General features: G+C 40.5%; 1 protein-coding gene across 8 annotated transcripts in view; it reads left to right on the plus strand.

Moving 5' to 3' along the window:
- Positions 1 to 25,313, plus strand: part of TNIK (TRAF2 and NCK interacting kinase) — a 392,848-nt gene that overhangs the window by 75,118 nt on the left and 292,417 nt on the right. For all 8 annotated transcript variants that reach the window (XM_060640743.3, XM_060640735.3, XM_060640736.3 and 5 more), the window contains exon 2: positions 9,509 to 9,574. In XM_060640743.3, the coding sequence (XP_060496726.1) occupies positions 9,509 to 9,574 (66 nt within the window). The remainder of the gene's footprint in view (positions 1 to 9,508; positions 9,575 to 25,313) is intronic.

Here is a 25,313-nt window from a genome sequence, read left to right on the forward strand (position 1 = left end):
AAAGAAAAGAAAGAAAAGAAAAGAAAAGAAAAGAAAAGAAAAGAGAAAAGAAAAGAAACGAAACTAAACTGTAGCTTTGGACAGAATCTGAGAGCCCGCTTGGTTTCCCCCTCTGGAACTGCAGGCTCGAGTGGGAAGGCAGGGACACTGAGCAACCACTGGCATATTTTACTTCTAGTCCCAAGTCGCTTGGTTGATTGCACTACCTGGTTGGAGGTCACTGGCCCTTCTCTGGCTCCATTGTTAAACTGCAAGGTCTTCACCATCCCTGTAACTACAAGTTAGTTTCAACATTGGCCATTTGTAGAAAAGTGAGTAATGACAGACTTTCATTCAAAATATTGGATTTGACTCCCACCTCTACTACTAACCAATGCTATCACCTTGGACAATGTTTACTAATACCAGCAGCAATGGCAATAGTAGCAGTGGCTTTTATTTATCACTGTGCATTGTGCGAAATTCTTTATATACGTTGTTTCTGGTGCTCAGAACAGTCCTCAGAAGAGGTGTATTTATCCTCACTTTACAGCCTGGTCTTGGCTGCTGTCTCTACCACATAATATTTAACCTTGGGTAAGTTGCTTAATTCCTTGAAGCCTTAGTTTCATCATCTGAAAATTGGGGTTAGTAATATGTACTCCTCATAGAGTTGTAAGGATTAAAGATGAAAAAATATATGAAGCATTTAGGCCATTGTCTATTTCAGAGACAGTAATAATGACCATTACAGCTTCAGGTCTCACAGGTATTGCTCTGAGGAAGCAGGTTTCAGATCTAATTTTAAAGGCTGCCTTTATGAGGACAGGCTGGAGCTATAGAGTCTCTAGTGAAGCAGGTGAGTGGGAGCAGGATGCATGGGAAGCTGTTTCACTACCAATGGTTGCTTAGTAGCAGGTGGAACTAAACAGGTAGCAAACCAAATAGAAGGTGGGGAGGTTCTGGACTCCTTGTCCTGTGGGCTAGAAGCCACCGTCATCAAGGATGGTGTTGCTTGATGCTTAGCTAGGACCATGTCCTGACCCTGCCTGGAGCTAGTACTGGTAAAAAGAAGAGCAATACCACCTAGCTAGGCTCAGCTGTGTGGGGCAGATGGTGTCCTGGAGTCAGCCCACAGTCAGTACCACCCTTTCCAAAGGACAACACTGGACAAGTGGGGCTGGGGAGGTGTTCAGCACGTTCACATTCAGGACACAGCCTTGCCAGGAAGGCAGGCCAAGTGGGATTCTCCCATTTTACAGTGGGAAAACCAGAATACAAGAGGTCAAATAACACTAGCAAGGAGTGGAATCCTAAATTGAACCCTAGCTTTTTTGCATCAGTTGATAGGTCTGCATAATTTAATTTGTTCTGCACAAATGATCAAATGAGAAAATTCAGCAGTCATTGTTCTATATCTATTTATTTTGAGTTCATATTATATATCATATATCATATATATATATATATATAATATATAATATATATATATAAAGCTTATTATTTATTTTGAGGGAGACAGAGACAGTGCAAGTGGGGGAGCGGCAGAGAAAGGGAGAGAGAGAGAGAATCCCAAGCAGGCTCTGTGCTGCCAGTGCAGAGCCAGATGCAGAGCTTGAACTCACCAAACTGTGAGATCATAACCTGAGCTGAAACCAAGAGTCAGATGCTTCACCAACTGAGCCACCAAAACACCCCTATTTTTATATTTTGTAATATATTCTTTTACTTGAATTACCTCTTCTATTTGAAATGCTGGCTTGGGCAGTATGTTAATGAAGATAAGTCTGGATTATATTCTAGGTCTACCAGGTATATACTCTTAGAGCGCCTTGCATTTTTCCTCCATGTTGCTTGTCACTCTAATTTAACTGAAATTTAAATGACCATGTATGTGTAGTTATGTGTGCTCATGTCTATTCCTTCATCAGATTGGAAGCACCAGGAGGCGGGGGCCAGTGTACCCCCACTCCTACATTGGACAGTAGTTGGGTGTGGAGAGTGTGGGTAGCATTCAGGGATTGAGTAAACCCCATTGTGGAAGGTAAGACCTTTGGGTCTTCAGATCCCTGCATTAGAAGGAGGGAAAGCCAGTAAAAAATGAGCTTTGAGGGACCTTGCCTGTTTGTGAGTACAGCATGTGGCCTCAGTACGATGTTTCCCATCACTGTGCTCACTTGGGAAGAACGATGGTGTTGAAAAGCCTGGAGGCTCAAGATAAATATGGAGAGTTCTCCTACTGTTCCTGTTTTCTTTGTGCTGTTTTGCTTTTGTAAGCATATGCTTGTCAGTTAGGGCTGAAACCGAACAAAACAGCTGCTAAATATGGTTCCAAGAGAAATAACATTTTGGTCTTTTCAAGGCCCATAAGTTTAGAGTAAAGCACAGTCATTTGGCAGATGTCAGTAGGGAATCTGGGGGTGGCCAGTCATTCTGGGAGCCGTATCAGCCATCCGGACTCTACTGGGGTCTGTTTTACCCTGTCAAAGCACTGGTGACCCCAAGTGAAAGATCTGCAACAGAACAGTGGTCTTTGAGAGGAGTTTGGGAGAAAAGGTGTCTAGAATCTGGCCACTGGCCACTGGCCATCATCTCTCCCAATCCCTCTGTTAATTTCATCTCAGAGAAGGGAGAAGGGTTGGGGAGAATATACATCACCTCTTGTGAAACAAAGGAAGTCATCGTCCTGGTTATATATTTAAGTTTGTCTTTTTCGATCTTTGGGATTTAGTGTAGAGATGTTGTTTAGTGTTCTGAGAAATGCTGGGTCATTCAGGGGGCCCGGAGGAATTAAAATATAATTCAGTGGCTGGGATTTTAACCCCTAAATCTTAAATCTCTCCGTTCTGCGGTGAAGTCAGGCCTGAGCCTGCCAGTATTGCCTGAATTTCATCAGCTGATGAAGGAGAGAATTTATTCCAGCATCCCAGGAGCCCCCCTAAACTTAATGTGTCTTCCCAATTTCTCAGTAATTTCTAAAGAGACATCTGTTTGCCCATAAATATCTGACCCTGTTTGCTAAGTGCTTGGTGTTGGTTAAAAACAATAGATTTTCTTTTATTGGCTTTGTTAGTTGAAAATATACAGAATACAGACGGAGTTTTTCTGTGGCATAGGCCGTGTATATTAAATGAACTCTTTCTTTGAAGAGAAAAAAAAGGAAGGAAGGAGGTTAATGTTTGTTGAAATACTATAGGTGTCAGGGCCTGAGCTAGTCTAGACACTTTCACAGCTGTCAAGGTAACCCTGTGAGGGAGGCAATATTATCCCCCATTTTAAAGATGAAGGAACTGAGACTCAGGGAAGTGATGAAGCTTGCCCAAGGCTGGAGAGCTAGTGAGTAGTAAGTCAAGGGCTGGGAATGCTGATTTTATGAAGCTGAAAAGGTCCAAAGTGGTCAAGAGTCCAGTGTTTGGAGTCTGGCCAGCCAGGTACCCATCCTAGATCAGTCATTCATCAATGGTGTGACCTTAACCGACTGCTTAACCTCTCTGTGCCGCAGTTTCCTCATCTGTAAAACAGGAGACAACAAGAGCATCCATTTGACATAGTTGTAATAATTAAATGACCCATTCGTAGAAAATGCTTTGAATAGTGCCTGGCACGTAAAGACTCCTAAAATGTTCGCTATTATTGTGATTTTTATTATAGTGGCTAACCAAATTTGTCTTTATCAGTACTTACTGAAAAGTTACATTTTCTTTTATGGAACAGCTTGCCTTTTGATATGTAGTTATGTTTCATTATGAAATAGTGTAAACTACTCTACCTTAGAATTAAATTCTCTTCTCCGTCTCCCAGCAAAGGTTAAGATCTGAATAAAGGCTTGTATAGCCAACAGGGATTCCTGACTTTGGTAAATGTCAATGATTTGCTCTTTTCTTCTTGGCGTATGTAACCTTCTTCCATGCTGCCCATCCTGGCTTTATGAGCAGCTAAACAAACATGAGAGAGAGAATTAAGCTGAATCTTGTCTCTTGGCTTTCCTGTCTTTGTAACATGATTATTAGGTACATCGCCTTGTTGCATTGCACTTGGCGGCATCCTGACAGCCTGTCCTCTCAATGCACCTGAAGCACAGCTTAGACCAACGGGCTTTATGAATTTTCCTTAGAGCTGGGAATACCATAGGAGCTAGAGTATGTGCCAGTTTTGTGCAACTGGAAGCTGGGTAAGGGAAATGGAAGGGGTAGTGACTGGGACAGCTTGTCTAGATTGTAAAAAGAAATGTTGTAAGTTTGCTAGACCTTTGGCTTGACATTCTGATCCCAATTTTGGCAGCTTCCTCTAGGCGTGTGGTGGAGAGTTGGGAGTGGGGCATCAACCTTATTCAGCAAATAGTTATGTCTAGAAGTTCTGTGTTGGACACCATGCTCAGTGCTCGGAAATTCTAAAATAAATATGTTATAGTCCCTGTTTTCAGGGCATTTGTAATTTATCAAGGGAAAGAAATGGGAGAGGGAGTGGCACTAGGTGAAAGTGGTTATGATAGAGCTATGTACAACGTGCTGTGGGTGCAGAGAGTTGGTGGTACTAATTTGAGAAAAGCTTCACAGAGGAGGTGGCATACTGGGTTTTTAAGGCTGGGCTTGCCTGAATGGTAGAAGGAATAATCTTGGCAGACAGACATTATGAACCAAGGCAAAGAGACATGGCCTGTAAGGTGTGCTAGGGACATAGCAGGTGGTTTGAGGCGGTTAGTTGTAGTACAAAATGATGGGACGTGAGAGTGGGAATGAAAACTGGGCCTGAGAATGACAGGACCTCGACTTTCAATTTGAACCACACTGTGTAGGATTCTAAAGCATGGTGTGTTGTGTCTTTTTAGAAAGTTCAGTGTGAAGGAGGAAAGAATTGATTGAAAGTAAATAGTCCTGGCAAGAGAAGATGAGGCCTGTTGTATGAACAGAACAGAGTAGATGGATATAATGGATACTGGGAGATGAAATCGTTAGTACTTAGTGACCAGCATGAGGTTGGAACGTTGGGGTCAGCCTATCTTTAAGGTCTGGGTGGAAGAAACAGAATCTCTGTGAGAAACTGAGTGGTATGCTAGAAGACAAGGGAGGGGACATATTTCAACAAGAGTGATGATGCTTGGCAGTATAAATGCCTCAAAGGGAATAGCCAGGACGGGACTGAGAAGAGACCATTATAGATAAGAGATTGAGGTCATTGGTGACCCTTGGGAGAAATTATTTTAGAGTTCTCCAAGAGTGGAGAAGACACATGAATGAATGCTTACCCAGTTCAAGCTGTAGCATTATTCCACAAGAGCCTAACTAGCAGTTAGATGCATTTGTGTATGGGAGTATTCACAAACATCAGCTCTTGGGTATTTGGAGTGGAGGTAGGGGAGAGGGAAGCTTAGGATAAGTGCTTAATTCAAGTGCTCCTGGACAATATGTCTGCCCTCTGCTTTCTAGGGTCTCAGAGAGCCTCCTCCTTGTAAATACCATGACCCGAATTGTGCCATTGTCTTATTATTGTCAGCATACTGTAGAAGATAGATGCTTCTCGACTTCTCTTCCAGTTCCACATTGGTACTCGTTTCTAGCCATGATGCTTGTAGTGGTTGCTGTGATGTGTCACCCAGTTGCCTTCTTTGCTCCTGAGGCACTCCTTGTCCACCTGCTGGGGTCCACCTGCTGAGAGTGAAGGCAGCTAGTGATTGTTCTCACCTGGGGATTGTCCTCAGCAGAAGAGTGTCACTTCACACAAGATCATAACCTCTGGGATGGGGACAGTGGACAGCCTGTATGCAATGACTAGTCAATGGAGGTGGGGTGCAAAGGCTCCCATGCCCCGGGGTAGGATAACTTTGAAGAGTCGCCTCGGCTCCAGAGCTCCTGTGGGATCAGATGAAGTTTTGGTTCTGTTGCATCATTCTGTCTGCTAATTCCAATCCGAATTCTTTCATTCCCAACTGGTGTTGATTCCGTGGAAACCCTGATAAAATCCCTCTGTGTAAATCTCAGTAATTCTGAGTCCCATTTCCTGGAGAACCACCCCAATTTCATGATTGTTTCTAGTTTGTTTGTCTACCCAAGGTGGTCACCAATCCATCCCTGTGGTTACTCTGACCTTTAATTCTGAGTCCGTTGGATGCACCCAGCTGGAAGACCCCTCTCCCAGCAGCTGAACAAAAATCTTGGCATTGCACTTCCTTGGTCCTGATTGGCTGAGACATAGGCCCATCAGTGGACTGTTCAAGAGGAACGAGCTAGAAGTCAGTTGCCCAGATGGTCTTGAGATCAGCCCATTGAACCTCAGCCCCGAGGAGGGGTCTGTGAGGTGGGTTGGCCCCTGGGCCTAGAAGCTTGTCCCCGCTCTGCTCCTGCCCTCCCCTTCCGCCATCCCCTCCCCCACTGCTTCGTAGGCTCCCTAAGGCAGGTGGTAGTCACCCTTCTGGATCTTCTCTCTTTCATTCAAATTCTGTTTTTTTAGTCAAGAAAAACGAATGTTGAAAACACAATTGAGATATTTCGAGCAAATGTAGAACCTCTCTCAAAATTTGTTGCAGAAACACCGCTGAGAAAACAAACTACTGGGAGCACAACTTAGAAACAAACAGCAGCTGCCACCATTTGTGGGCTTTTTTTCCCCCACTGTTCGTTCCCTCATTTCTTTCTAATCCTGCGTGTAATAGAACCTGCTGTTCTGCTGGCCTGGCGGTCTCACACACACAACTTTCTGTTCCCATCCTGAGGCCTCCCAGGTGCTCTGTTAGCCGCGGGGTCTCCGCTGACAGGGCCCTGGGCCCTTACTGTCTCTCCTGTCACAGGGTTCCCTCTGGAACGTTGTCCACACCCCCTGACCACGTGGGGCGTGGCTGGAACCTCCGGATTTCTCAGGCTGTGGAGTGTGGTTTCTTGCCCTCCTGGCTTTATCACGATGGATTACACAGATGACAGTCTTTCTCAGTGACAAAGTGCTTCAACTGCTGGGCTTTTGTTTTATTTTTTAATTTGTTTTTTCTGCGGAGTCTTCAAAGGCATACAGCAAAGGGCTTTCCTTGGGCCTGATGTGCTGAAGACTGTAACTCGAAATGACTCTCTCTTATCACATCAAACTCATTTGTCTCCTTCCCCATGCATGGCAGCCTTGAGCAGCCCTTCACCTTTTAAATGCTGCTAGTGGTGTGCAGACCCTCAGCTTCAGGATGACTGCTATTACACATTAGCCGATGGCCAACCATGTGCAGGGTGTAGTGCTAGGCCCTCACTCACTCCTCATCAGAGCTCTGCAAGGCGCGTGTCATATCTGTTTTCTCTGCCCAGAGACTGAGGTGCTCTCCCAGGGTGTCCTATGATCATGCAGCCAGTCAAGGGAAAGCTGGTATTCGACCCAGGTCTGTCTGAATCCAAAGCCCAGGCCTTCCCTCTCCTGCCTCTCAGTCACCCTGACAACATATGGTGGTGCTCTTACAAAAGTGTTGACGCTTTTGCAGCCTTTTTTTATTTGGCCTTCCCTCACAGTTCGCGCCTAACATTTAAAAATTAAGACGGGGGGCGCCTGGGTGGCGCAGTCGGTTGAGCGTCCGACTTCAGCCAGGTCACGATCTCACGGTCCGTGAGTTCGAGCCCCGCGTCAGGCTCTGGGCTGATGGCTCGGAGCCTGGAGCCTGTTTCCGATTCTGTGTCTCCCTCTCTCTCTGCCCCTCCCCCGTTCATGCTCTGTCTCTCTCTGTCCCAAAAATAAATAAAAAACGTTGAAAAAAAAAAAATTAAAAAAAAAAAAAATTAAGACGGGGGTACCTGGGTGGCTCAGTCGGTTAAGCCTCTGACAGTTGATTTTGTCTCAGGTCATGATCTCATGTGTTCGTGAGTTCGAGCCCCGCATCAGGCTCTGTGCTGACAATGAGGAGCCTGCTTGGGATTTTCTCTCTCTCTCTCTGTCTGCCTCTCTCTCTCTCTCTCGAAATAAATAAAGAAACTTAAAAAAATAAAAATTAGGACATCTTGGAAACAAACAAACACAAAACACAAAAACAAAACACAAAACTTCAGACCTGGCAATATTGTGCTCATAGGTTAATGTAAGAACCAACTGGTCCCAGCTATGTTACCTCCCTCTCTGCAGGGAGACATGGCTTCTTCAGGCTGCCACAGACCCCAGCCGGCCCACTTCACTCTTTTTTTTTTTTTAATGTTTATTTATTTTTGAGAGAGAGAGTGTGTGTGTGAGAGAGAGAAAGAGAGAGAGAGAGAGAGAGAGAGTGCATGAGTGGGGGAGGCACAGAGACAGAGAGGGAGACGCAGAATCTGAAGCAAGCTCCAGGCTCTGAGCTGTCAGCACAGAGCCTGACATGGGGCTTGAACTCACGAACTGCAAAATCATGACCCGAGCTGAAGTCAGACACTTAACCAACTGAGCCACAGGCACCCTGCACTTTGCTCTCTTATGTTACTTGCCTAGTCTCTGTGGACGTTTAAGTTTGTGATTCTTCATTTAGGCCCTTAAAGAAATAATTTCTGTCCAATTAGATATCAGTAGAGGTCAGAGTCAGTTTATGCTTCTGAGTTGAATTTTATAGCCTTTGATATTTTTTTCAACTTTTGTGGACAGTAATTTAGTAAGAAGTAGCACTCATTGGACATTTGTGGAGCACCCTAACATTTAGCTGACTCTGAGGGTTAGGTGACACCTGTTTGGTGGTAAGGACTTGCATCAATCTCCAATTTAGTTTGTCTTCAAAATCCTGCAGGGACTCTTCAGGTACTGCAGGATCCGGAGACCATCCACAGAAACATATTTTGCAAGGACAGCCTTGTAAAGAGGGAAGATGAATCCAAAGAAAACATGCTGAGAGAGGCAGCTGTGTTTTTTTTTAAAGTTTATTTATTTATTTTTGAGAGAGAGAGAACACAAGCAAAGGAGGGCTAGAGAGAGAGGGAGAGAGAGTATCCCAAGCAGGTTCTACACTGACAGTGTAGAGCCCGATGCGGGTCTCGATCTCACGCATCGTGAACTCATGACCTAAGCCAAAACCAAGAGCTGGACGCTTAACTGACTGAGCCACCCAGGTGCCCCAGAGGCAGCTATGTTGGTTGGATCTGCTCTTGGGAACCATTGACTACCTTATGTAAGATTGCCCCACCACACAGAAACACCCCCTTCTTGACTGTGTTCAACATAATGGACAGCTCAGAAGCTTCATAGAGAAAGATCTGAGAAATTAGAATCCTTTCTCAGGATGATGGCTCTTTCATTTTATCCTGATATACCTGCAAGTGTGTTTCCATCTGACTGTGAGAAATATGTTAATTCTTTGTTATTGTTTCAGTGAAAGTCATATCTCTTTTTGTCTGATTTAAACACATCTCATAGAGATGTAAAATGGAAAGAAAGTAGATTTTGACTAATTTCATAGCTGTAGCTGAATTAAATTTTAATAGCAATTAATATTAACACATGAGTACCCCCAAAGCTAAAGTTATTTATTTGCTTATTTTGAATTTTTGCTTTTGATTACAACAATGCCTAGAATATTGTGCTGAATATTTGTTGTTTGTTTATTTTCTTTTAGGACCCTGCAGGGATTTTTGAATTAGTGGAACTTGTTGGAAATGGAACATATGGACAAGTTTATAAGGTAGGTTCATTTAATTTGAATATAGCATGGCGTATATATGGTTTTTGATTCATGCATGCTAATTAGAAATGCTGTCCCTTCTTGTTCATATATGTCTTATAACAGATTTACAACAAAATTATGTGCTTGTTAATTGACTCTCCATCTTTCGAAATATGTCTGTAGTCCCATTGCCTAAACTGGATTCCGGGATTTGGGCATTGACCTTCATTAAATACAACAGTGTCTATATCTGACACGTGAATTCTGATGCTGCATATTTGAACCTCTTTAAGTGTTTACTTTCCTTTACATCACACTGCCAGAACTGGTTTTCAAAGGAGCAAAAGATGCTTGTTACTTTAGAAATTTAAGCTGTTAAAGCATTACAGCTGGAAAAGTAGATTTGTTATTGGCCCAGGGCATGAATTAAAATGAGTTTAGTGAACAATGTTAGGAGAAACCTGGCTACCTCACAAAGCAAAGGCCTAATGGCAGCAATGACTTTTAGAAGATATGAAATAAGTAAAAGTTAAACTTGACATGAGGAATAAGAAGTATGTTTTGTCCTTTTAGTAGTTTTTGCTTATACGTTCACTCAAAATGCTTTTAAAAGATATTACCCCCCAGTAAAGGATCTAAAAAAAATGACTGTTTAAGAAATGTGGGTTGATTTCCTTTCTGATTATCAAAAGGAAATGGAAATGAACTGTTTTGGATTAAAGTTTAGGGGGTTTTAGTGAATGAGCTATTGAAATAAATGCCTTCAAAAAAACCCAGTTCTTTTCTCATGATTATTTATAGGGAAATATCTATCATTTTCCTGAGTGGTAGTTAGATGGGATGGTGTTTTCATTACAAATTATCTCTTTTGTTGTTCTGTTTTTAAAAGTTTCTCTTCAGATCCCTAAACTTCTCTGATTAAAATTATTGTGGAAGTCATCTATATTGTAATATTTCCAATTCAACAGAATGCCAAGAGTACACACACACACACACACATACACACACACACACACACACACACGATGATCTTGAGAATCTGAACACAATTGTAAACAGGTACCTATTTAAACCTTTATTTATTGGGAGGTATTTATTTATTGGTGTCCACTCTAGGGGAGAATTTCTCCCTTGCAAGAAATGATTAGTTCCTGAAATGGCAACCCCTTGCAATTAGACAGAAAGTCGTCCACCCAAGCTGTTCACTTGACGTTGATCCTGTCTGACACAAGGAAGAAATGTGTCTCAGCAAATGCTTTTAAATGCTGTCAATGAAGATAATTAGGTTGGAAGATTGTGTTATTGCGTTTTGAGAAATTGGTTAGAACTTGTGAATTAATGTGGGCTAATGAATTAAACTCTGATTTAGGTAGAAAATTACTTCTGATTTGCTGACAGTCTGGAGTTGCAACTCTGTGGCATGCTCCTGGTTTCATGGCACCCTTAGAGCCATTCCACAGTGCCATCCTTCTTCCCATCTGTAGAACATGCATTTGGGTCATGATTCACAGCTTTGTCCACCTCTAAGAGGTGGACTGTACACTCTTGCAAGATAAGGCAACAAAGAGGTTCAGTTAAGGATGAGAAGGTTTGGAAAATTCACAACTATCCCGAATTTCTTGTTGCCTGAAAAAAAAAATAAGGAAAGGAAACAAGTGTCAAGAGGTCTCAGATCTTTTTTAGAGAGGAAAGATATTCACCAACTATGTTGTTAACATTATCCTAGAGATACCATTATTTTAGTGGTCGTTACAAAACTTTGACACCACTCAAGCTGGAAGGAGATTGCCAAGAAAGGTCCTGGTGAACATGTTGGACTCTGGGACAGAAGACTTGGTCTCTTTTACCAGCCCTATGTATTGTTTTGTGGCATCGCAGCTTCTCTGTGCATTAGTCAGGTACAAGTGTCATTAGAAATGCTTTGGGGATTTGTAATGGTAATGATATATCTGAAGAATTAAAACTCCCTACTCATTTAAGAGATCGGTGTCTAGGCAACTCAGATGTTAGGTGGCACCTGCTTCTGGACAGAGATACCTGGGTTTCCTGAGCCACTAATCCAGTCCTTTTGTTACCCGGAGTTCTGAGGGATTCAGCTTAATAAAATAGCACAATCTAATATATGTGAGCCTAAAGAAAAATAAGTTAGGAAGTGATTGTTCACATTACAGGTTATATTTACCTTTTATGGAATAGACATATTTCTAAAATACTATAAGCATACATAGAAATTTTCATAGCCCTGAGAAGAGATCTGTATACCAAAAAAAAATTCTATGATAAACTCTTTCTTTGTATTAAGTTTTAAAGTTTCTTTGTATTAAGTTTGATTTCAACTTGTTGATTTCAGCTTTTGGTGTTCCTGGATTTTACAAAATGAAGTCTAATTTTATGAACAATTACATAGACCTTGTCTTTATTTTATGGAAAGATTCATTTTTGTGAGTTGTCCTAAGAGAGACATGATAGAATTTTATTTGCAAGTAGTTTTTAAGAAATGTACTTAATACAATAAACACAAATGTGCACAAAAATGTAGATATTAAGAGAATATTTTCTGCAATCTATCTGAATATGAACCACATGCATTTGGGTGTGGACATATAAAGGTCATTTAGTAATGTTTAGATTTTCAAAGTTATTTCTAGTCTCACTCCCAAGTCTGGCTTGGTCTCTCTGTCCTTAGAAGGCTTACCGTTTAGCATTTTGGTCCCAGGTGGTCAAGTGACAAGTCACTATGTTTTTTACTTTATTTATTGGATTTAATACATAAATAATAGAGTAGTGATTCTCTGTCAGGACTTTTATTGTAGAAATCATCTTCCTGGGCCTATGGTTCCCATTAAAAACCAAACCAACAAAAAGCCACATACCTGTGTGCTAAATATTTTGGCTATTTATTGGCATGCCACCTATTGGGAGCTAATGGAATCCAGATAATGTTTTTGTTACAATAAAGTAATATTTTAATATTTTAATATATTGAGATAATTGTTTAATGTGTACTGCTGAAACACCACTAAATCTTAGCCACAAATTTCAAAAATGAATGTTGGTCTATCCGGTTTCTTAATTTGCCATTTTGAAATATATATTGGTTATTATGGACATGGAGACATAATTTATTGCAGAATGACAGGGTGAATTGTGAATATGGTAGAATCCTCAGCATCTCTCAAGTTTTTCTCAAAACCTCCCAAAGTTGTAAAGCATGAACTGAAGAGGCCATCTTGGAGGTTACAGGACGTGTGAGAGATAGAGCACCTCGAGTGAATGTATGTGTGTTTTCAAAGAATTGCAGAGGTCCTCTTAGGTAATCTAGTCCAATCATTCCTCTGCCAAATGTCTATTCAGCCTGACCTTGATTACTTCTGGTCATATGGAACTCACTACCTTCCAGTCAGTCCATTTTCCTACAACTCTCTTTGAGTGTTCATTATCATTATGAGCCAAGATTCTTCTACCTTTCTAAAATGTTTACCATTTCAAGTTGCTCCATACCCTGAGAGCTATTTAAAAAAATGAATCATCTTCCACAAGAACATAGTTCTTGAAATATTCAAAGAAGACTTCTCCTTTCTTCACTCAAACACATACTTGTGTCTATTGTTCTTTAAGCAATATAGCCTCAAGTTGCTTGATTAATTCTTTATATCACACAGATCTGAGGCCTTTCATTATTGCAGCTTCTCTCCAGAACTGTTCTAATATATTACTAAAAATAATACTTTATACTTCTAAATAGCTTTCTATTTTGCAGAACATCTTGTATATGCGATCTGATTTCTGATTTAATTCCTATAATAATTTCATGAGCACCTTGTTCACAGCTCAGGGTCTTTACAGCACAGTTTCCTCTGTCGGGAACACTTTCTCCCAACCCTCTCATGACTGGCGCCTTCTCCTTCAGGTGTCAGTTCAAATGTTACCTCCTCAGGGACGCCATTTTCCATCCTTGTGTCTACTACAGATAGCCACTACCTCTGCCTCCTTCCCCCACAGACTTTCTCTGTCGCATGAAATTGTTTTATTGAATTCGTGGCATTGCCACTCTGAAATCATCTTCCTTTTTTGTTTGAGTGTATATTAAACTATTTAAATGCATAAATAAAGGAAAAATAAGGATAGGGACCTAGTCTCTCTAGCCATCACTGTCTCCTCAGTCTGGCGCATAGCAGACGTTGACCATTGTGGGGCTCAGAATTGAGCTTTGTTTTCCTTGAAAATTCTTTTTATACTCATTTCCAGGTTTTTTTTTCAGTGTTTGCCATAAAATATTAGTCTACTTACTTCAGAAATGCCTATTTGCACAAAAGTAATCAACAAAATGCCCTACTTATTTTTATGGTCGGAAGTGGATGTGGAGTTTATGTTAAATGAATTGTTCATAGTCTGTAGAAGCCAGACCCATGCTGGAAATTTACAAAGTGAGGCAAATCCATTTTCTGGGGTCCAGCCTCCTGGCAGAGGTTCTCAGACTTTAGTGTGCAAAACAAATATTTGGGAAATTATTAAAAATGTAGATTTATAGGATCAATTTTTGAAATTTTGATTCAGTCGGTCTGGGGTGAGGTGCAGGAATCTGCACCTTTAATAAGCATACGGGTTTATTCTGATGGTTAGGGCCATGGCGCCATGCCTCCAGAAACTGCAAAAATGAAAGTAGATTATCCTGTTGTAGCAACTGAGTGAATGCTAATCCTAATGCTTTTTGTAATCATTTACATTAGGATTTTAGGGTTTCTGTGCTGACTCCAGCTTATATCAACTGAGAAAAGTAAAAAACATAAAGATCTTGACCCGAGATATGATGCCAACCGGGTTTGATGTACTCATCGAGATATTAAACATTTGGTGTTTTTATTTGACATGTTGTGATTACAGTTTAAGGTTGTCCTGAATAATTCAACTCAAGACCTGAGAATCGATATGGTCAAACTGACCTGGTGTAGGTAGAAGAATCTGAGCCTCTTGCATGAGATTTCCTCAAGTCTGTGTATTGTGATCTCTTAATTAACCTTCTGCTAAAGTAAGACAAGGCATTTTAATAGTGAGCTTATCAATCATCTCGATATAGAGATGATTCTATGATATACTCAAGATGTAATGTAGCTTTTCATAGTCTGTTCTAGTGAATCATGAAATTATACTATTCATTTGTTGTTTAGTAAGGAATGAATATGGGGAGAACGTTGTATTTCTTAGATAATAGTGGCATTTGTTTTTTTAATCAAGAATTTCCGATACAAAGAGTGCATTATTTCAACATTTGTTGAGTGCCAATTTAAAAAAAAAGAAAAAACCCTGAGCTTTGTGTGGGAAGAATGTAGAGCCAACTGAGGTGGTTCCTACTCTACGAAAGTGTGCAGTCAGATTATCTAATCAGGATTCTGGGTGCTTACCATGTGCTAAAAGCTTTCATATGTATTGTCTTCGTTACTCCTCATGATTTTGTAGGGGAAGACACTAAAGCACATTTGTTAAACCACATTATCACTCAAGGCAGGGTTTCTCAATCTTGGAACTATTGACATTTTGGGACGGATAGCTCTTTGTTGTGGAGGGCTCTCCTGTGCATTGTAGAATGTTTAGAACGTGTAGAATCCTTGGCCTCTACCCATGAGATATTAATGACACTTCAAAGTCATGACAATCAAAAATTTGTCCAAACATTGCCAAATATTTCTTAGGGAGTAAAACTGTCCCCAGTTGAGAACCATTTCTTTAAGGATGAGACAAGATAGCAAAACTCTTAAAATTGGTGGGCAGAGACAGTGGGAGTATAGAATATGGAGCAATTAATGCTGCCCAGGCAGAGTAGAGACCTGAATGGATTGTGGAAGGGAGATATGGAAGAAGCTTTGAGGCCTTGGCATTTGCACATCTTGGGGTGCAATTTAGCATTTTTGTAAGTGGAAAATAAAAAGGATTTTGGAACAGGACTGAGCTGGATTCACAGTCAGGCTCTGCCTCGTTCTGGTTGTGTAAAGATAGCCAACTCACTCTCCAAATCTGGATTTCTTCATCTGTTAGTAACAGCACAGTGTAGGGCTGTTGGGAAGCCCGAAGTGTAATGTGTATGGAAGACCTTAGCACAGCACCTGACACACGGTAGGCACTCAGCAACCTTTTCTTCTTCCCAAACACATGTGCCAGTGGAGCCTAGCTTACCAGTTCTTTCCATGGTCTTATTTTTATAAGTTTTACGATCTGAAAGAAGCATTCATAGAAGGTGAAGTCAGAAACACACATAGCCTTGTGTGTGCAATAAAGAATTGCATTATTTATGTTAAATCCAGTTTGCAATACTTCTTACATGGTGTTTAATGACATAATTACCATTTAGATATTATAGTTGATTTTTAGTGTTTAAAAAAAAAAAAGAAAACTCAACCTCTCAGTGATTTGTAAAGATAAGGTGGATTATTACAGGAAATAAGAGTTGGTTGTACCACTCTAGAACTTTAGGAGGTGGGTGAGAGTGAATCATTCACCCTTGAAATGTGTTGGCTGATGCACTCTTCATCCTCATAGATCTCAATGTTGTTTGCGTCTGACTTGGCTTAAGACCATGCTACCTCATGCTATGATCTGTCGGGTGTAATGAATTCGATGGTTGCTATGTGAGCACAGAGGGAAGACCTATGTGAGTGCCTGTATGCCACATGCCATGTGGAAGGGTCTCTTTCTCTGCTAGGCGGCAAGACCTCCATAGTTGCTACCAAAACTTGCTGCAGGGGACGACGTGGGATTTCTTGTTACTACTAGTGGTTCGCAGCCCTCGCTGTTTATAGAAATCATTTGGATAGCTTTGAAAACCTATACACATCTGGGTCCTTTTCTAAAGACTTGGTTTTAGTTGGTTTGGTGTATGGTTGGGTAGAAGTGATTTCCAGAACTTTCCAGATGCTTCTAGTGTGCAGCCAGAATTGAGAGCCACTGGACTAAGGTATTGCTTCTCAGGTGATATAGGGGCTCTTCTTGGTGTCTTTGCCTCTGAGAAGGAGTCTCTACCACTCTTACCTCTATCATGGGGCTCCGTTCACCTCATTTATTCACTTATTCAGCATCAGCCTTTATTAATAAGCATCTTCTGCTGGCTTGGCACATGTGTACCCACCTTTCATTTGAAGTGTTGAGATTGCTTTAGTTCAAAATACTTCCATTCTACCTCATATCAGTGAATTGCCAAACAACTTGATGCACAGCACTCTGGTGGCTTGTAGTTTTTAGATCTCATAACACCCTTAATGACTTGGTGATTATAAGGCAGTCTCATGTAATTAAACAGTCAATACTTACTATGTAATTACCATTATTTGGGGTTTTTTGCAACCTGTAAAATAAAACTCTGCCAGGATTACAGGCACAGAATTTAGAGCCATGCACAGTTTTAACTGCTTTTTACATGGGAAACATTTGAGACTTAAAAAAAAAAAAAAGAATAACCAATTATTACTAACCAATTAATTAAACCAGAGATTGAATTTCTTATCTCTGTGGTTTAACCTCAGTAATTTTAACCTCAGTAATTTTATGAAATCTACTGGACGTTTTGCGACTGCAAAAAGAAATATCTGCTGTTTGACAAGCAAATACATACTCTTTTCTAAGTTGGAGCGCTGCTTGGCAGTGAGGATTTGGAATGGGGGAACAAAGCATTGCCAGGGCCTCCAAATCAGGCTGAGTACAACATCTCCTGCCAAGTGCTGTGGCCTTGGGCATTGCTTCTGATTTGGGTCCTGTTGCTTACTTTCCAAAGCAATGCACAGAACTTGTCTTTTTTTGTTCCCATCTACAACAAAGAAGAAAAGACTAGCAGCTGGCTCACTGAGAACTCTTAATAAATACCAAATAGCTACCATCATAATCATGGTGATGATAATATCATCTTACTAGGCTGCATGGAAAAGTTATGAACCAGATTATGTGAAGAGATCTGTCTCCTTTAGGGGGAAGTGTTCTATTGTTTTAGAAAACCTGCCCTAATTACATGATAGAGTCCCCTGGAACATACAGTCTCTGGCAGACCACTAGCATGTTCCCGTTGATACTTTTCTTTAAAGCATTTCTTGATAAACTGTGTTTTGGTCTGTGCATCACATTCAGGAAGACAGTATGAGGCTCCTTGCTGAATTTACTCAAAATCTTACTACTTTTTGGTTTTGCTTCTCTTTCTCTCTTATTTATTGTGGCGAAGTATACATACCGCAACATACTGTTAAGGAGCATTAAGTACATTCACATAGTTGTGCAATCATCACCACCATCCAAATCCAGAACTTTTTACTGTCCCATACGGAAACTCAGTACCCATTAAACAATAACTCTTCATTCCCTATTTCCCTTCTTCCCCCCAGTCCCTGGCCTGCCTGCCTTGCTTCCTTGCTTGCTTGCTTTCACTCTTTCTTTCTCTCTTTCTCTCTCTCTTTCCTTCCTTCTTTCTTTCTTCTTTCTCTCTCTTTCTTTCTCTTTCTTTTTCTCTTTCTCTGTTTTTTTTTTCTTTTTTCTTTCTTTCTCTTTCTTTTTTCTTTTTCTTTTTCTTTCTCTCTCTCTTTTTCCCTTTCTTTCTTTCTCTTTCTTTCTGTTTTCTCTTTCTTTCTTTCTCTCTCTTTCTGTTTTTCCCTTTCTTTGTTTCTTTCTTTGTTTCTTTCTTTCATGTTTATTTGAGACAGAGAGAGACAGAGAGACAGAAAGAGAGAAAGAGAGAGAGAGAGAAAAAACCTGCATGGGGGAGGGGCAGAGAGAGAGGAAGAGAAGAATCCCAAGCAGGATCTGCACCGTCAGCATGCAGCCTGATGATGCAGGGCTCAATCCCATGAACCATGAGATCATGATCATGACCTGAGCTGAAATCAAGTGTCGGGCGCTTCATCGACTGAGCAACCCAGGTGTCCCCCTGGTCTTTTCTTTTTAAAATATTCCCAGTTAACTTAATTGTAGAGGTAATCGTTTCCTGGATAGTGTCTTGCAACTCAGGCTTCCCAGTGAGCCTGGAATGGTCCTGCACATCTGCCTGTCTGTGTGTTGGCTTTCCTCAAGATGATTCACCGACAACCCACTTGACCCTCCAGTTGACTGAGTACCCAGCACCTGAAGGGCTACATCTTGTTCTAGGAAGCCGAAACTGACTGAGTCCTTGATTTTTCTACCCCATTTATATGTACATAAAATGATCCTTTTTAGGTTGAGGTGGAAGTAGAAGTCGAGGTCAATAAAAAATGTACAAGCATATTGTACAAATCCTAAAAGAGTGTGGCTAATGTTTTCTCTATTAACATGTTCTAGGCTGTGGTTACATTTATTACAGTTTTACAAGTTAGGTTCCCTTTTACCTTTAAGTGTATCAACTCTTTCCTTTTTTAGCAGGAAATTTCTTTTAGATGTAGTATTTCGCTCACAGTGGAATGTTCTGGGTGGAGGAATGTCAGGGTCTCCTTCATGCAGCTGTTCCTTCATCAATGCACCGCTCACGTGATACTCCCTTCCTTGCATCAATCCACAGAGCATTCCCCACTCTTAGGTTCTACACCCTCCATTCCCAGGTCCCTCATGATGGGATCTCTGTCTCTCCCTCCAGCCTGACTCACAGTGTGCTTCAGCACTATCTCAGTGCTGCACTCATGCACACAGCAGGCGCTATTTCTTCATGCCAGCTACCCTCCCTCCTGAACACCTGGCTCAGACAGCAGCCCCCTCCTCTGTACCTTGTGACACCTACCTACTGACATCTTCTCGCTAGAATGATCTCACAGTTTTGTAATGTTTTGGCTGTTTCCACTCTAAACTCTGAGTTCCTTGAGGTCCAGAACATTACCTTATTTTGTCTCTAGTGCCAATATAGAGTAGATGATTTAAAAAAGAAAAAGATCATATTACTCCTATGTTTTGCTGAGTTTTGGAACGCCCTATCTTAGTGGAATATGTGTCATTTTTGCTTAATGTCAACTGTTTCATCCCGGAGACTGACACTAAATATAATATTTAATAGCCAACAGCAGCTTAAATACTGACAAGCTAAATAAAAAGTATCCACCTACTGCATCATGTAACAAAAAAATAGGATAAGGAAAAAGTGTTTTCCCTTCTTTCTAAAACTAGTGTCATGGACACGATTCTATAACCATCCCTGTGGGAAAACAAAAGGGGCCACAGCTCATTTGAACTTGTAAAGACCCTGTTTTGCACTTTGGGGAACAGAGATGGATTTTCTTAGCTTTTCCTTCTGCCATGTCTTCGGGACTGTGGAGTTAAGCATCAGTACTGATGAATTTAACCATTTTCATAAAACCCTCCTTCACATTATTTCACGTGACCTTTATGATGCCCACAAATGAGATAAAAGAGGTATGGTTACCCCTGTTTTACAGACAGAGCCCTTGAGGTCTCAGAGTTTATACATGACTTTCCTGATGTCACCAAGTAGGTGATAGAGCCTGGCTCGTGGTTGAGTAGCCTAAATCTCTTTAAATGTTTGACAGGGATTGGTTTTGCCCTGCCCTTGTATTGCATGTTAGAATTCATTTTATGTAGATCCCTGATAAGTCTGAATTCAGAATGTAAAGCAATGATGCCATGACTTATTTCAATATGTAGTTATTCTAATCTTTAGATCCAAAATACTGACAGGTGATTGATGACTAGGTAATTAATCACTGATTTCTTAGCAAGTGGAGACACTGTTCTTTATACAACAAACCAAATTGCTGTTTCCCCAGAAAGATAAGAAGGGAATTATTTTCCTTCTACAAAAAGGAACTGGCATGCTTTGTACTAGTTACATTTTACAATATGAAATGGGGCTGTGCTGATCATTTGAGGGAATTGGTTGCTTTTTTTCTCATGATTTGCTTTTGGTGGGAGAGGGGAGAGAATAGCATATTTCTAGACTTCTTCAAAAATCGGCTTCAATAGCCAGGTGCATGATTTTTTTTCCCAAAGGCTCAGCAATCAGACTAGAGCTTGTTAAATGTTTGTTGAATTGAATTGATTTTTTCTTTCAGCTGTAGTTATGTACTTTTGTGAGCAAATGGATGAATGTAACTGCTCTGGAGACCATGCAAATATTTGCCAGGTGCATAATCCATACTTTTCTCTATCCAGAGCAGAGGGAAAACCAGGTACCCGTAACCCGGCATGGCACTGTAGCAAATTGCTTACTCTTTGCTTTTATATTTGCCCCTCTCGGGGATCTAGGTTTATGTGTGAGGATTTGGGGGGCTGGGAGGGACAATGAAACAGAGGATGATAGGTAAGAACTTCTGGGTAATGTAGTTGAGAGTGACCTGGCTACAGTATGAGGATGCAAACGATTTATTGTGTAATTTATCATGAAAGCCAGTTGGGAATACTTGTGTAAAGATTCTTCATTTCTAGTACCACTAAGGGCCACACTATTCAGCCTTTTTTTCCCCTTCAGGTTATAGGTATATAGTACCCATAACCGAAGAACACTAGCAGTGCCTCTAAAAACTATTATCAGATGATTCAGTGGCAAGTTTTGCCCATGTCGATCTCACTCATTCTCTTACTATGTGTCAAAACAGTGAAGGCTAGTGAAAACACAGGGCACTGTGTCCTTTTCTTTGGATGGAGGCAGAGTTGATTGTAGATTCTCTCTCTTTTCTTAAGGTTTGTTTGTTTGTTTGTTTGTTTGTTTGTTTTTAAGTACTCTCTACAGTCAATGTGGGACTCAAACTCATGACTCCCAGATCCAGAGTCACACGCTCTTGTGGCTGAGCCAGCCAGGTGCCTCAATTGTAGATTCTCTTAAAAGGAGTTTCAAATTAAGCAGATCCTGATTTCCCTCAGCTAACCCTTCTGGTGATTTTAGCATGTTGCTGAAGACAAGACTTGCTTGAACAAGACTAAAGCCTACAGTTAGTCATCTGAGTAAATATGCTATAAATTTACGATGTGGTCAAGAAATCAGTGTTGATAAGGGATGGAGGAAAACACAAAATAGAAACAAACAAACAAAAAAACCCCAAAGCAAAATAGCAATCTCCAAAACAAAAAGCTTTTTTTTTAATATTGTTTTTCCATCCAGAAGCACAGGAGATTTATGAATTTCTGGTTAAGTTGATGAGTAATACTGTGGTTAAGTGTGCTCTTTGAAATTTGACTTGAATACTATGCATCGTAGTGTTAGTTCTTGTTCAAATCCATATGTTTGTTAATATCTAAAAGTAAGTAGGTTTCCTGTCATACCCCACTTACCACTTACCTCACAACCCAGCATTCGGTCATCTGCATTTTGGTGTTGAAGAGACTCCTTGTTTTGTGCAATAGTCTCTAGGGAGCATCTTTGTTTTTTAAGTTAATTAACTTTTTTTCATGTATTCCTTTTTAATTTTATTTTAAATTTATTAGTCACGTATTTATTATTTAGAGTTGACACGTTATATTAGTTTCAAGTATACAACAGTGAGTCACCATTTGTATACATTGCATATATATATTCATGTGTATGTATATATATACATGCATATACATACATACATACACACACACATATATACATATACATACATACATATGTATACATGCATGTATATATATATGTATACACACATACATACACATATATACCACATCTCTTTTTTTTTTTTTTTTTCAACATTTATTTATTTTTGGGACAGAGAGAGACAGAGCATGAACGGGGGAGGGGCAGAGAGAGAGGGAGGCACAGAATCGGAAACAGGCTCCAGGCTCTGAGCCATCAGCCTAGAGCCTGATGCGGGGCTCGAACTCACGGACCGCGAGATCGTGACCTGGCTGAAGTCGGACGCCCAACCGACTGCGCCACCCAGGCGCCCCCCACATTTCTTTTTATCCATTCATCCAACAACACAGGTTGTTTTCATATCTTGGCTATTGTAAATTATGCTGAAATGAACGTAGGGGTGCATATATCTTTTCCAATTATTGTTTTTGGTTTCTTTGGTTAGATACCTAGTTGTGAAAATCCTGGATCATATGACAGCTCTAATTTTAATTTCTTCAGGAACCCTCACACTGTTTTCCATAGTGGCTGCACCAATTCACATTCCTACCACCAGTGCATGAGTGTTCCCCTTTCTCCTCATCTTTGTCAATGCTTGTTATTTCTTGTCTTTTTGACACTAGCCTTTCTGACAGGTTTAAGGTGATATCTCATTGTGGTTTTGATTTGCCTTTTCCTGAGGATTAGTGATGTTGAGCTTCTTTTTATGTGCCTGTGGCCATCTGGATGTCTTCATTGGATAAATATCTACTCAGATCCTCTGCCCATTTTATTTTAATTTCTAAAAAAAATTGTTTAAATGTTTATTAATTTTTGAGAGAGAGAGAGAGAGAGAGCACAAGTGGGAGTAGAGCAGAGATAGAGAGGGAGACACGGTGTCCGAAACAGATTCCAGGCTCTGAGCTGTCAGCACAGAGCCTGACGTGGGGCTCAGACTTTGCAATGGTGAGATCGTGACCTAAGCTGAAGTTGGAGGCTTTACTGACTGAGCCACCCAGGCACCCCAGTCCTCTGCCCATTTTTTAACTGTTTTTGTTGTTGTTTTTGTTGTTGTTTGTTACTGAGTTATATGAGTTCTTTATGTATTTTGGATATTAAGCCCTTAGCAGATAAATGATTTATAAATATCTTCTAGGGAACATCTTTGCATTTCCAAGCCTGTGGTCATTATGTTGTAATTCTAACAGTCAAAGCTGGAGATTAGTTAGGATTATGATACCCACTCCTGAGTGAGAACATGAACATCCAGAGGTTTCAATGTGTTACTCAGGATCTTGCTTCTCAGGAAGGGTATGGCACACACAACTCCTAGGCCTGTAGCCTTGGTTCACAGAGCTCTGCTACAGCTGCCCTCTCACTCTAAGGTCTTGGTTAAAGCTGAGAGGTTTTCTTTGTAGATTTCCATGAAGAACACAGCTCAGGGAGCTGATGATCAGCTAAGATGCTGTAAGTTTGTGTGCACACGAGCTCAACTAACTTCTCTATGGCTGGTGTCTATTTCCAAAGTAAATGGGGGGGAGAAAAATCCGCTCTTCATAGGCAGTGATTTGGGTTAGAGTAGAAGCAATTAAGTGTGTAGTGCTGGATATTAGTTAAAAAAAGAAAGAAGTAAGAGTAGATAGCTAAGGGCATATGTTTCCATTTGGTGTTCTTATTGACTGAGTTATATGCATTACTTGAATTAGATTTCTCCCTAAGAGGAAGTAGCAGTTGAGGACACTTCTTTTCCTGGTGGTGCAGTCACCCTAAGATATAAATGTGGCCTGAAAATTTGATTTTGTTAGAATAATGGTACTTTATATTAATATCTGCTTTTTGGAGGATTTGGAAGATGGAGGTTATTTACAAAAATCCTCTAGAATAACAAATGTCAATATTGCTCAGATGAAGGACTGGATATCCCAATGAAACACTCAAGTCTCAGAACTGACTTAAGTCAAAACACAGCCCTGTGGGCTTGTGTGCTGTGGAAAGTCACATTGAGGTTACATGCTACTATCTCTCTGGACTTGAACCTTAGAAGTTAAGTGGCGTTCAGAACCCTTTTGGCAGTTTGCTAAGGAAGAATCTCTTTGTATTTTTTACCCCGGGTCTTCTCTGGGCTCAGGAGTTTCATAGATTTAATAGGGACTTTCGGTGGTAGTTCTTGACTGTTCTTGTGGTTCATGTGTCTTTTTAAAGTTCATGGACTAAACCCCATTCTTTTAACAGTAGAAGCATACTAGTATGCAAGCATATAAGTAGAGTGGGTATATATAGTACTTATGCCCATTATATGAAAGGCTCCATTCCACAATGTCATAAGGAAGATAGATACTTACTACTTAGTATCCCTGCTCCACAGATGAAGAATCTGAACCTTAGGAAGTTTGACATGCCCTTGGTCACACTGACAGTAATGGTGCAATCTGGCAGTGAGCCATCTGCAACCTTTTGACATCAAAGATTTAAGTAGATATAATTCATTGGAAGAATGAAAGCATGGTGGGGCCGACTGCTCAACTCAAGAGTTCAGTGATCTAATTAAATGTTTAATTTAGATATTTCTGGTTTAATTGAGAACTACAGCCTCTAGTTCTTAGGATCCCTTTTAAAGTGGAGGAGCCACACTGACAAGCCATCCTTCAGTACTGTCTACATGCTTTATTGCTCCTCTCTGACCAGTTAAAAAAGGTTCAAGAGTTATCTTGCTTCTTGCAGGTGACCTAGTAATTCCGCCAATGTGTGAAATATATGTTCTTTAAAATATCACACTTAAGAGGATAGGTAGAAGCCCAGCCAAAATATGTTGCTATTCTAGAAGGTTCTTTGACTTGGGTCAATCAAGTAACCTTGACACTACTTCTGCATTTCTGAGCATTAAAACCTTATTCATTTTCAGACAGGAGACCTGGGTTGAATCTGATCTTTTAAAGTGTCTAAGAAGAAAGAATTTACCACGTAGTTTAGGAGTATAAACAGAAGTTTAAGAAGTTTGTTGAAAAACCTCTGTCCTTAAGTACCCTCAGGTATCTTAAAACTCTTTATTTATTCCTATTGATATGCTAATCACAAGTTGCTCTTCAGTGTTCAAGCATTTTCTCCAAGGAATTTGTACTGCCTGTACTTGCTTCATTAAGCTGTACAGTAAAATAGTCCCTTATTTACATAGTGGTACCAACCCTTGCATCCAAAGTAGTCTGAGTTAGAGAAGTTCACTGAGTATTGAACACATCTGTGTCACGGATTCATCATTTTGAAGTCATTAGTTGC

The sequence above is a fragment of the Panthera onca genome, chromosome C2, assembly GCF_046562875.1.
Source record: "Panthera onca isolate mPanOnc1 chromosome C2, mPanOnc1 haplotype 2, whole genome shotgun sequence".
Classification (NCBI taxonomy): Eukaryota; Metazoa; Chordata; class Mammalia; order Carnivora; family Felidae; genus Panthera; species Panthera onca.